This window comes from Trypanosoma cruzi, genomic scaffold (assembly GCF_000209065.1).
Source record: "Trypanosoma cruzi strain CL Brener 1047053516999 genomic scaffold, whole genome shotgun sequence".
NCBI lineage: Eukaryota > Euglenozoa > Kinetoplastea > Trypanosomatida > Trypanosomatidae > Trypanosoma > Trypanosoma cruzi.
In genome coordinates, this window is record NW_001849399.1 from 98,462 (window position 1) to 109,599 (window position 11,138).

Sequence of the window (11,138 nt, forward strand, 5' to 3'; positions counted from 1 at the left end):
TTTATTTTTGAATGTGTATTAGCGTAGAATAAAGCCTTTCTAATTTTTATTTCTATGTATTTATTTGTTTGGTTGCTTTTTTGTTTTTATTGTTTTTCAATGATTATTATTATTTTTTTTTTCTTTTTCTGTGTGTTTTGGATTTTTAGCGGAATTTTTTCTGCACGCGCGCGTAAATGTTATATCGATACGTAGATAATGTATACGTACACCTTATATATTTGTCTGCTGTATACCTGAGCATTTGTTGTTGTTGTTTTTTTTTTCCTTCTTGGCGCCAGATATGTTCCGGCGTGGTGTGAACCTGCATTGATTTTTCCTTTGGTTTGGTTTGGTTTGCTTTTTTTTTTTTTTTTTGTCTTTGGAGGGGGTGTGGTAGGGTGGGGCTGTTTTGTTGCCACCGCTCACGAATTTTAATTTCCAAAGGGGATTTGATAACGCCACTTTTTATTTATTTATTTTTCTTTGTTGCTTTAAGTGCTGTAAACATTTATTTATTGGCTCCGCCAACAGGAGAGTGATAGATCAAGGGCAAGGTGGCGGGTCCACTCCCACAATTGTCAAGGGTACGGAGAATGAAGGAAACGGCTCACGCCCTCAAAGACCCGTGGTTTCTCAGCTACATTCCCCAACTTACTCCAGACACCGTGAAGTATGATTTCAAGGGGGACTGGAACAAAGCCAAACAGGCACTTCAGCAGCCACTTGACTACATCCGCACTGTGGAGGAGTTTTGGTCGACCATCAACTCGTTACCAAAGTTGCACCAACTGGGAAACGGTAGCACATTCATTTTTGCTCGCAACAACGTTGATGCAAGCTACGAAGCCTTTCCCAATGGTACACGGGTTCTTGTGGATCTTTACAAGGCGTCAGTTGCAGAGAAGGGGATGGATTTCGTACTGAGCAGCGTTCTAGGGGAAGGACTGACTTATGACGTTTTTAACGGCAAAACGGTGTGTGACGTGGTACGTCTTTCTTCACGTCCCAATCAAGAGTCCCCTGAGTTAGTGCGTCTAGAGGTGTGGCTCAGCGATCAGTTGTACGCCAAAGATGTGATACCTTATATAAGAAAGGGACTCAATGAAGCTGGTTTAAGTTTCACGGATTTTATCATGGGTGAGTCAACTTTTGAAAAGGATAAGAAGAAGCCATCGGTGTCCGGTGCAAAAAGCTGATTGGCTATATTTTTTTTTTCTTATTATTATTATTTTTCTTCTTGTTTTGTTGTTTTTGCCTTTCTTATTATTGTTTCTCTCTCGCGTGCTTTCTCTTTCTTACTTGAAGAGGAGTGGGATGCGTGTGCAGCGACAGGGAGCCAGCTATAACGTTTGAATTTGTTTGAGAAGTAAGGTTTGAATTGACTACGAGTACTAAAGATGGTGTTAACTTCTGTCCGGTGGTGGAACGTCGCGCCGACTGAACCAGTAGGTGCTAATCAAAATGGTGAAGAACGTTTTTTGCTTTTTTCTTTGGAGCATCCGTGTTGTATTGTTTATGCTCGCCTACCTTCTCTCTCTCTTTCTTCTTTCTTTATTCTCCGCACAGAAGGAAGGATGCAGATTTTTGTCAAGTCGGCGGCCGGCAAGACCAGCGCCATTCAGGCCTCGGCGCAGGAGACTGTCGCCAGCCTCAGGTTAAAGGCCGGTGTCTGCGATGGCACTCTCTTCTACGGCGGCCAGTGCCTCTGCGACGAGGCCACCCTTGCCGATTACGGCCTGCAGCGCGAGAGCACCATCCAGGTGATGCTTCCCGTTGAGGGCGGTAAGGGGAAAAAGAAGAAGAAGAAGGTCTTCACGAAGCCTAAGAAGCCGATCCACCGCCATAAGCTGGAGAAGATGCGGGCTCTCAAGTACTTCAAGGTGACGGAAAACGACGACGGCTCCTTCAAGGTGGAGCGCACCCGGGACGAGTGCCCCAATCCGGTCTGCGGAGCTGGAGTCTTCATGGCTCAGCACAAGGATCGCAAGTACTGCGGCAAGTGCCACCTGACGTACGCGGCAAGGTAATTTTGACATCGGCATTGTGACTTCCTCTTGACTTATTTTATTTTATTTGATGCTTCTGACATGTCTTTGATGGGCGCTTTCTGTCTTTTTTTTTTTTACTACTTTTTCTCTGCTGTGGCGTTGCTCACTTGGAAATTGAATGCGGGCTTTTATTGACGTCTGTATGTTGTTGTTGTTTTCTTCTCTTTTCTTTTTTTTTTTTTTTTGAGCGACTTTTGTTTGTTTGTTTTGCTTGCGCACCAGTGTGTTTGTGTAAGTGGCAATTCGGCGTAGGAGGCGCCTGTTGCGGTGCGTCCCGGTGGTCGCATCGTCAAGGAAGGAGAAATGGGACTAGAAGACATTGACGAATGCCTCCCACCTTCTTTGGGCGGAAAAGGACAGGTGCTTAAAGGTAGACCCGTCAACAACGGCGACGGCACCAGTGGTTCGTGCGCAAAGGTGAACTTTGGTGAGTTGTTTGGTTTTCCTGTTGCGTCAAGTGGAGGGGCGGTGATGCCGTCAGCTAGTGCCGGTGTCGGCAGCGTGCAGGCTGGTTCAAAAACAGAATGCCAAGAACCGGAAGAGCAGTGGATTTGGGTCTCTGCTGAGGGCCAGAAAAGTGAAGCCTCTCCCGTCGACAACATGGCTGGCAGATCCAATGATCCTCTTGACGCATTCTTTACTTCCCATACCCCCAGTTTACAGCCGTCCTCTTCGATGAAGCGGGAAGAAAAGCCGTTCACGGATCTTCTTGACTTCTCTAAACCGGCGGAGCGCGTCCGGTACTCAGATGAACATTCCCTCCTGGAAGCGTTTGAAAATCAAAGCAAAGGACGACGGGCAGATGTGCGGGACGATCCGTCCCTGGAAGACCTTAGCCATGGCTCCTCCAACAACGCAGTAAGGGCACGTTTGTTGAAAATAATGAATTACTACGATATTTTAGGTGTCACACGCGACGCCACAGAGGAGCAGATACGGCAGAGGTACAAGCAAAAGGCACTGGAGCTTCATCCCGATCGTGTGGGTCGCGACCAAACACCAGAGGAGGTAGAACTATTCAAGGTGATGACGAAAGCAAATGAGGTTCTGTGTGATCCAGAGGAACGCGCAAAGTACGACGAGGAATTACGCTGTTCAAACGTGGGCGCGGATGACGAGGCCCAGTGGCTCTTTCACCTCCACTTGCGGTGACGCCTTATTATTTTTGCCGGGAAATCCATAAAGGAAAGAAAAAAAGTTTGTATTTGGGGCGCGGAACTTCGTGGGGCCATTTCTATTGATGGCTACAACCCAGAAATAGTACTATTGTATATCATGCCAAGAAAAGTAAAAAAAGAAAATTAGATGTGATGGGGGTACAGTGCCAAAAGTCCAAATAATCCAAACATTAAAAAAAGGAAAGAAAAAAAGAAAAAAAAAAGTCGGCGCGAAAAGGCAGATTATTTGCTTTTGTGCGTGTGGACGAAATGAGAGAGTAATGACTGATGGATGTGTGCATAAAGTAAACAGCCGAAGTGGACGAAAAAGGAAAGTAAGCAGGCATTCATGGGGAAAATTCCCTTTTGTACAATTTACTTTTAAAATTTATTTATTTTATTTTTCCTCTCTTCTTTTTTTTTTTTTTTTTTTCTCCTCCTTGTGGCATTGAGGACGGTGGGAACAGCGCAAGGAATTGAGGCAAGGCAAAGGGACCTAAAAGGTGAAAGGAGGGTGTGAGAGGAGGAAAGAGACACAGCGGTTTTTTTTTTTTTTTTTTTTTAAGCCAGAAGGAAAAAAAAATGATGCGACGCAGCTTCACTCTGCTGAATGGCAATTGGAGGGAGCAAGGTATTAGCTATTTGAAGTACCTTAACGTTTGCACAGAGGCTCTTCACAGCGCCATGAAAGAGAGCCGTCGGGTGAAGTATGAGCGCTATTCTTCACCTGGATACGTGGCCCAGAAACCTGATGGTGCGGGCGGCATCGAGACAGTCAATAAGGTTCCTGCGCACACAAATGAATACTAAGAAAGTTAAAGAGAAAGAGTTGTGTTTGTGCTCCTGTGGATGAAACGGATGAATTTACAAAAAGAGAGGTGAGCAATTGAATGATTCTGTCAATGAGGGAATGTGAAACTGGTGGAAATGTAGAAGTGGAAAATTAGGAGGTTTATGGTAGTAAGACCCCAAGTCTCTAATATGGGGTGATGTTTGCTACAAATATGAACGTGGAAATGAATTCACCAGTAAGTTTTAGGAGTTGCCTTACCAGAAACCCCTTTACATGCATGCATATATGCAGATATATATTTTTTTCTCCATTTTACTTTTTTTTCACCTTTTTTTTTTTTGCATTACAAATGGGTCTGTATGCATATATACTGTTCCGTGCTCCAAATTTGAGAGCGAGCCGTTGCTGGACGGTGATAAGAGGGTTTTCCTGAAGGAAAAGGAAAACCGGGTGATAGTGAGGGTGGAGGGCGAAGGGATTCTTGGAGGGATGCCGTGGTACCTTAGTACCTTTCGTGTCAGCTTCTGCGCCATTTATTCATATTTGGCCTACCTGCAATTGCGATGGATCGCCGAGGCGGAGGAGCGCTATAGACGTTCTCTGACGTGGAAGCCTGCAGTGGCCACTATATTTGATCACAATATTGTCATGAAGCGCGGGGGCTCGAGTCATGTGCAGTATCGCTTTGTTGTGGGAGGAAAAGAGTATGTGGGTGATCGATTCCGCAGCGGTGGCATCCACAAGGAGGAGATGGTGTCAAACCCAGCCCTTCTCGGTGCGGGAACGCAGCTGGTGGTCTACCACAACCCTGCCGACCCCAACGAGAGTGCCATCAAGCTGCAGACCGATCGTGGAGCGGAGTCGGTGTTTCTTCTTGGCATTGCAGTGTCGCTTCTTGTCTCCTACAGGTCTGTGCGATGCGAGACGATTTTGCCCAATATGTTTTACACCTTCCTTGGTGTGAATCGCCGACTTGGCGGCATCACAGGTTTGAAGGAGGCTCGGACCCATTCGAAGCAAAAGATGAGATACGGTAAAGAAACGGGTGCCATATGAAATGAGTGAGAATAAAAGGGTAAATAAGAAACAAGGAGAGAAAAGGGCGGAGAATGCCACACGCCCTGCATAGTTTGGGCTCAGTGCTCCCACACAGAAGCCGAGATGTTTCTGCGTATCTGTCTTGAAATTTCCTATTGTGTTCTTCTTGTTGGTGTATTTGCTGGTTGTTGTTGGTTTTTATTTTTATTTGACCAGGAAGCATCTTTTTTTTTTTTTTTTTTTTTTTTTTTTTTCAGAAGAATGCGTAACGGAATTCTCAACTTTTTCCTGTTTCTGAGCCTCCCATTGTTGTTTGCTTTTTTTATATATGTGTATGTGCGTGTGTTTTGTGTCTCACAATCCTTCTTTATTCGAGCTTAAGATGGAGCAGCGTGTGGATGCTTTTCTTCTTCGTCTTTTGCAGTTAAACTTACTTGTCTTTTTTTTTATTAGTCTTTAAGAAAAAGGGGAGGGAAAGGGAGTTTGATAGCTGCGAGGGCAAAGCATGGCAGAGCCACGTTCCGCAAGCAGTAAAGCCCTTAGTGGGGCAAAGGGGAGTCGTACTAGCGTTGAATTTGACGTTGCCGAATTTATGCGGGCCATGGATTGCACAGAGAACCACATGGTGTTGGGCATCGATGAAGCGGGGAGAGGTCCTGTGATTGGTCCAATGGTGTACACGGGAGCCATGATTGCCCTTCATGAGCATGATCGTCTTCTGGAGTACTGCGGTGTCAATGACAGTAAATTGCTTGGTGAAAACCAACGGAAGGATGTGCTTTGTAAGCTACAGGAGCTAAAGACCTTCAGCACCTTCACTGTTGTTGTCACACCCGCTGAAATTGCTGCCGCCATGACAGGTATCCATGGCAAGAATCTGAACACCCTCAGTCATGATACAGCCATCGCTATCATTTCCAAGGCAACACTAGAGGCCACTGGAATGTTGTGTGGTGCCTACATCGACACTGTGGGCCCACCAGAATCTTACCAGCAGCGTCTTTCTGGTCGTTTTCCGCATTTGCGCATAACGGTTGCCAAGAAAGCAGAAACGAAGTTCCCCATCGTAGCAGCCGCCTCTGTTGTGGCGAAGGTGGAACGCGACAGGCACATTGAGCGGCTGGGCATTGACGTTGGCAGCGGGTACCCAAGCGACCCCAAAGTGATGACTTGGGTGCGCTCCCACGTTCATCGTTTTTTTGTATTGCCCCGCGAATTTGACTTTGTACGACTGAGTTGGGGTCCCGTTGTCGAGCTCGCCAAAAATAAAGACGTCTGCGTCCCGATTCTCTTCGAGGAGGATGCCAAGACCAAGGCAGAAAAAAAGCGTGCTACCAGTGGTGGAAGTAGCGACGGCAAAAAGCAGCGTCTTCTGAGCTTTGTCAAGCCACCACCACGCCGACACACGGTGTACACCCACCTGCTCCGGCTGAAGACGGTGGCCACCATTCAGGATACTCAGCATCCGTCTCTGGGGTAAAATTTTGCCAATTAGAAGTCTCTGCATCTCACATCTTGTGTATATCCACATCTGATATTTTTTGTCTGTAAGGAAACACGGCACATATTTCGGGCAGGTGTTCTTCACTCATATAAATTCACATGAAATTTCCGTGATAGATATAGAAGGCTTTTTTTGACTACTCTGAAGCATTAGTCTCTGTTGAGCACACCAAAAGATTGCTGCCTTTCACAAGAAGAGGCACAGAAAGGCTTATTGTTCCTTCTTTCTTTTACCTCCATCTCTTTTTTCTGTTTTTGTGTGTGCATATTCCTTTGTTTCTTTATTATTATGTTTTGTTGTTGTTGTTGTTTTTTTTTTTTTCTACGCTTTGTTGTAAAATTTTGCTTCTTTTTGCTAGCAGGCCACAAATATCAACTGTCTTTTTTCATTGAGTGGACTGGAGATGCCGAAAACGGAATCACTGACACTGCCATTGGCAGCAGCTTTGGTGACATTGACTGTGCGGTGGCTCACCTACAACTTTAGGGATTTCCTTCCTCTTCCGTATCATTTTGGCATCACGACACCCAATACCGCCGCTGAAACATGGAAGGAGGCAGTCTTCTGGAAACAGCGATTTGGTGCTGTACCGGAGTATCTTCTTGTCGTGGTTCCCTGGTATGTAGAGCACATCCCGCTCTTGCCATCTGCGATGTATGTAAGCATCTTGTGCGTTTGTGATGCGTTGACTGTGTTCCTTGTTAGCCAGTGGCCGTCGGCCATCCCACAGCTTGTCTTTACTTTATTTGTGTTAAACCCGGCCATGATTTTATTACCGGCCCTTGAATCCTTGGCACCCGTGGAGCATCTTATTCTCACTGTCGTGATTGAATGCTGTCGAAGGCCACGAATCCGCGGTGGGCTTATTTATGTTGCTCGAATTCTTGCACCGGTGTTGGGTTTTTCTTTTATTGCCGTCACGGTAGCGCTGTGGTTTCCCGTCGGAACCAAAAGCTCAAAAGTTGCTATTATTGGGGTGATTCTAGGTGAGTTGGGCATTGGTGGATTTTCTCTGCTATACCTTTTCCAGTGGCGGAATATGAGCACTCGAACATCCCTTTACGCCCCACCCGACAATGGGGTGATGTGGTACGTGCGCCTTCTCATTATTCCCGTCTTTGAGCGCTGTATGGAGGTGTTTCAAATTCAACTGCCCGCGATGCTGACAGTGCTAGTCGCGGTTGCAGTACCCACCGAGGTGCTGGCGAAGCCTTTGGAGTACGCAAGCTCCATCCCTGGGAACCGAAGGCTATTCCTGGTTTTGTTTGCCGTTTGTCTTAGCAAGCTTTGTCGTTTTCATCTCGCCCTTCCGGACTATTCATTAGCGGCTTTGTTCATTTATTCACTTCTGAATAAAACGGGTGGAGGGGGAAAGGGAGGAAAAGAGGAGACAGGGTTCTCCATGTTTGACCGCATCTGTTCCGCCAATGTGTTTTTGCCCGTCTACACTTTATTGCTTGCGGTGCCGCTTCAGTACAGCTTTTACACGGGGTGGGTGATGTGGGACACGGCGAACCCCAACTGGGTGTTTTTTCCGCAGGTGGCATTTGCCGTTGTGGGGGCTATCTTCTTGATAATTTTTCTCAGGAAAGTTTTTGACGCCATCACGGAGGAGACGGTTGCAGAAGATACGCCAAAACACTCTTAACGCACCCCAGTTATTCTTCGCCTCGTGTGTGTGTGTGCGTTAGGGCCTACACACACGCACACACACGAAGGAAAAAAAAAAAGAAAGAAAGAGGGATGCGGCAAATTTAAGCCTATTATTATGTATACAAGTGACTGGACGGGAGGAAAGTCACAGGGTGAGGGTTGTGAAGGGACGAGAACAGGTTAACCCCTTTTGGTTACAACCCCCAGTATCACGTCGATCCCTGAGGGGAGAACAAGAGGGGAATCAAAAGAAAAGATCGAAAGCAACAAGAAAGTGGCTAATCGAAAAAGAAGGGGAAACGGTGGAAATAGGACAATGGACGGCAAATATATTTATATAAGGTTCTGCCCGATGCATGGGCCTTTTTTTTTTTTTTTTTTGGTGAACAGAATGATATTCGCGTGCCCCCCGTTTGCTCCCATGGAATTTTCTCTGTATCTCTTCCTTTTCTTCTATTCTTCTCCAATTACACACCCTGGTCAAAACAACAACAAAAAAAAAAAAAAGGAAAATAATTATCTGTATTTGGCTCTTATGCTTGGGATGAGAGGCGTATGCACTGTTTGGATTTTTGTCTGCGTCGTACTCATGTTCGGATTGTCACTCTCACATGCGGAGTTGTCGACAACCGAAATTCAATTCCAGGAACTCTCCCCGCCGCAAACATCCTCCGAGGTGTCAGAAACCAATTCGTTGACGTTCCCGTTTTTTGCTTGTGAAGCGGAGTTGAGGCAGTTATGCCCCAAGCAAATGGAAGCGCCGCTTAAATGTCTTCTACAGCACTTTGAATCCCAGCGGAACACCAAATTGCCCTGGCGACGACGAATTACCTTCAGCGGTGCCTGCAGCAGGTGGTTATGGGCAAGGCAGGAGTGTGTGTCATACGTGCGACAGACAGGAATATGCCGTGCTTCGGAAAGTGCACGCAATTGCCTTCGACGCATTCCACCGCGGGGAATTCCGTCGGGTTGCCGCGAGACGGAGTACTACCGTAGTGTGCTCTTGTACGGAGAGATGAAGAGGAAGCAGGGACTGTGGAAACCGAGCAACACCCCCAAAAAGCAGCAAAAGGACTGAAGGAAAAAAAAAAAAAAAAGATGAAAAAAAAGGCGGAGAGGCTGAAATCTGTAAAGTGTCGCGTGCTATTGGATACACGTTACCCGAAGGCAAAGAATACACACTCCTCAAAGAAACAACAGTCAAAAAAAAAAAGGGCGGAAAACAACCAAAAAAAAAAAGTGAGAGAGAGAGAGAAAGAAGCATAAATGAAAAGGAGCCAAGCGATTGAAAAGGACAGATACCGCCCGTACAACAAAACACAAAAGAAAAAAAAGAAGAAAGGGGGGAAATTGAGGGTTAAGGCCGGATGGCAGCTGTAAAGCTGAGCAAAAATCTGAAGTTTGAATGATGTATGAAGGAACCTTTTTGCATAACTCAATCCCCTTTGAGTGCACACACTGCTAATAAAAAAAAATATGAAAGAAAAACACATTGAGATTCCATGACTTTACAAGTGGCAGATGAGTAACTTGTGGGTGTCATTGGAAAGGAGAGAATTGGCCTTTTCTTTGGAAACTTCGTCTCGATGTGTCTTTTTTATTATCATTATTATTCTTTTTTTTTTTTTTTCATTTTAGTGCATGGAAAAGCAGTGTATGCAATTTATGGTGTTGGGGCGGCCCAAATGAGCTTAATGCGACATTTTTAGCCGATCATCATAATATTTGCCTGCGTGTTTGTGTGTGTGTGTGTGTGCTCGCGCGTGTGTGATTGTGTTTGCTGGGTTAGTTGACAGTGCCAGCAATTTGTGTTTCATGCTAGCTGCTTTTTTTTTTTTCCTCACTACCGGTATTGTGTGTGGGGGGGGAGGGGGTTCTTTGTTTCTCCCGGGTCATGACGCGGTTGTTCCTTCTTTCCCTCGCGCACCACGCGAACACTATCGGCCCGGAGGCAATGAAACTGAGAGGGTGGTGGCGGGTTGAATTGGGAATTTGTGCTGAGAATGGGGGGAAATGGTCAAAACAGCAGAAGAAGGAAAAAAAAAAAAAAAAGAAGGCGATGTTCAGTGCCTGAGGTTTTTCTAACGGATCTTTTTTGTTGTTTTTTGTTTTTTGTTTTCTGTTTTTTTGTGTGTGTGTTGTTGTTTTTTGATTAGAAGATATTTAAAGAAAAATAAAAATAAAAAAAAGTGCGGATACATTTATTTATATTTATTTTTATCTATCTACCTGTATATATATATATATATAAGTGTATATAAATATATATGTATCTCCCTTCTTCTTGTGTGTGTGTGTGTGTGTTTTTTTTTATATTTATATATATTTATATATTTATAGTACACAAATTGGTTTATGGTTTAATTGAATGTATACGCATGGAGGGTTGGGTTTGCGTTTCCCTTTTTTTTTTTTTTCTTTTTTTTCATTTACTCTTTTTTTTTTTTGTGTGTGTGTGGGTGGGATTTTGTGTGAGTTTTGTTTTTGTTTTTTGTTTTTTTTATACTTCTTTCTTTTGTTTGGGCAGTTGTCTTGCACGTTCATGGAATGAGAGACGGCGGCAAATGCGGACCAAAACTGTTGGCTGGTGCGAGGCCGCTACCACTTTGCATCCCGCTACCTGCTGTGTCAGTGTGGAGGTCCACCGTTTTATTGTTTGCTTGACTTCATGCCCGTCTTTCTTTCTTTTTTTTTCCTCTTTTTTTTTTTTTTAAGTCGGTACTTTGGGATGCCGCCAACAGGCGCCCCTGTCCTTCCTGGCACAGCGTGCATGTTGTGCGGGACGCTGCAGACCGTCATTCTCAAGTAAACAAATGCCCTCACAGCAGCCGATTGTTTTCAGCATCCTGTGTACCGCGGTTTGCCAGCCCTAGTCGTGCCTGGGGTGATGTTGCCGGTGAAGAAACGCGTGCGCCGCCAACCAATTGCCAACGGGAGGGCATTGCATGGCGCTGTCATCCCAT

At 45.3% G+C, this 11,138-nt stretch overlaps 8 protein-coding genes across 8 annotated transcripts, besides 18 other annotated features; all 8 read left to right on the forward strand.

The window, feature by feature from the left end:
• Positions 1 to 11,138: a sequence feature (heterozygous, non-Esmeraldo-like haplotype).
• Positions 38 to 148: a sequence feature (T-rich).
• On the forward strand, positions 576 to 1,178 carry Tc00.1047053508661.10 (hypothetical protein, conserved; the record flags this gene model as incomplete). The annotated part of the gene is made up of 1 exon (XM_801558.1): positions 576 to 1,178. The coding sequence occupies one exon, from the start codon at positions 576 to 578 to the stop codon at positions 1,176 to 1,178; it is 603 nt and encodes a 200-aa protein (XP_806651.1).
• Positions 1,186 to 1,283: a sequence feature (T-rich).
• On the forward strand, positions 1,380 to 2,009 carry Tc00.1047053508661.20 (ubiquitin/ribosomal protein S27a, putative; the record flags this gene model as incomplete). Its single annotated transcript, XM_801559.1, has 1 exon — positions 1,380 to 2,009. One exon carries the CDS (start codon positions 1,380 to 1,382, stop codon positions 2,007 to 2,009), a length of 630 nt encoding a protein of 209 aa, XP_806652.1.
• Positions 2,185 to 2,213: a microsatellite.
• Positions 2,334 to 3,182, forward strand: Tc00.1047053508661.30 (DnaJ chaperone protein, putative; the record flags this gene model as incomplete). Its single annotated transcript, XM_801560.1, has 1 exon — positions 2,334 to 3,182. One exon carries the CDS (start codon positions 2,334 to 2,336, stop codon positions 3,180 to 3,182), a length of 849 nt encoding a protein of 282 aa, XP_806653.1.
• Positions 3,381 to 3,411: a microsatellite.
• Positions 3,575 to 3,620: a sequence feature (T-rich).
• Positions 3,730 to 3,750: a microsatellite.
• On the forward strand, positions 3,770 to 3,997 carry Tc00.1047053508661.34 (hypothetical protein, conserved; the record flags this gene model as incomplete). Its single annotated transcript, XM_801565.1, has 1 exon — positions 3,770 to 3,997. One exon carries the CDS (start codon positions 3,770 to 3,772, stop codon positions 3,995 to 3,997), a length of 228 nt encoding a protein of 75 aa, XP_806658.1.
• Tc00.1047053508661.40 (hypothetical protein, conserved) lies at positions 4,254 to 5,036 on the forward strand (the record flags this gene model as incomplete). Its single annotated transcript, XM_801561.1, has 1 exon — positions 4,254 to 5,036. One exon carries the CDS (start codon positions 4,254 to 4,256, stop codon positions 5,034 to 5,036), a length of 783 nt encoding a protein of 260 aa, XP_806654.1.
• Positions 5,243 to 5,272: a microsatellite.
• Tc00.1047053508661.50 (ribonuclease H, putative) lies at positions 5,524 to 6,498 on the forward strand (the record flags this gene model as incomplete). The annotated part of the gene is made up of 1 exon (XM_801562.1): positions 5,524 to 6,498. The coding sequence occupies one exon, from the start codon at positions 5,524 to 5,526 to the stop codon at positions 6,496 to 6,498; it is 975 nt and encodes a 324-aa protein (XP_806655.1).
• Positions 6,733 to 6,852: a sequence feature (T-rich).
• Positions 6,926 to 8,170, forward strand: Tc00.1047053508661.60 (hypothetical protein, conserved; the record flags this gene model as incomplete). The annotated part of the gene is made up of 1 exon (XM_801563.1): positions 6,926 to 8,170. One exon carries the CDS (start codon positions 6,926 to 6,928, stop codon positions 8,168 to 8,170), a length of 1,245 nt encoding a protein of 414 aa, XP_806656.1.
• Positions 8,492 to 9,253, forward strand: Tc00.1047053508661.70 (hypothetical protein, conserved; the record flags this gene model as incomplete). The annotated part of the gene is made up of 1 exon (XM_801564.1): positions 8,492 to 9,253. The coding sequence occupies one exon, from the start codon at positions 8,492 to 8,494 to the stop codon at positions 9,251 to 9,253; it is 762 nt and encodes a 253-aa protein (XP_806657.1).
• Positions 9,769 to 9,805: a sequence feature (AT_rich).
• Positions 9,906 to 9,945: a microsatellite.
• Positions 10,268 to 10,324: a sequence feature (T-rich).
• Positions 10,335 to 10,364: a sequence feature (AT_rich).
• Positions 10,371 to 10,448: a microsatellite.
• Positions 10,479 to 10,514: a sequence feature (AT_rich).
• Positions 10,579 to 10,622: a microsatellite.
• Positions 10,652 to 10,696: a sequence feature (T-rich).
• Positions 10,853 to 10,887: a microsatellite.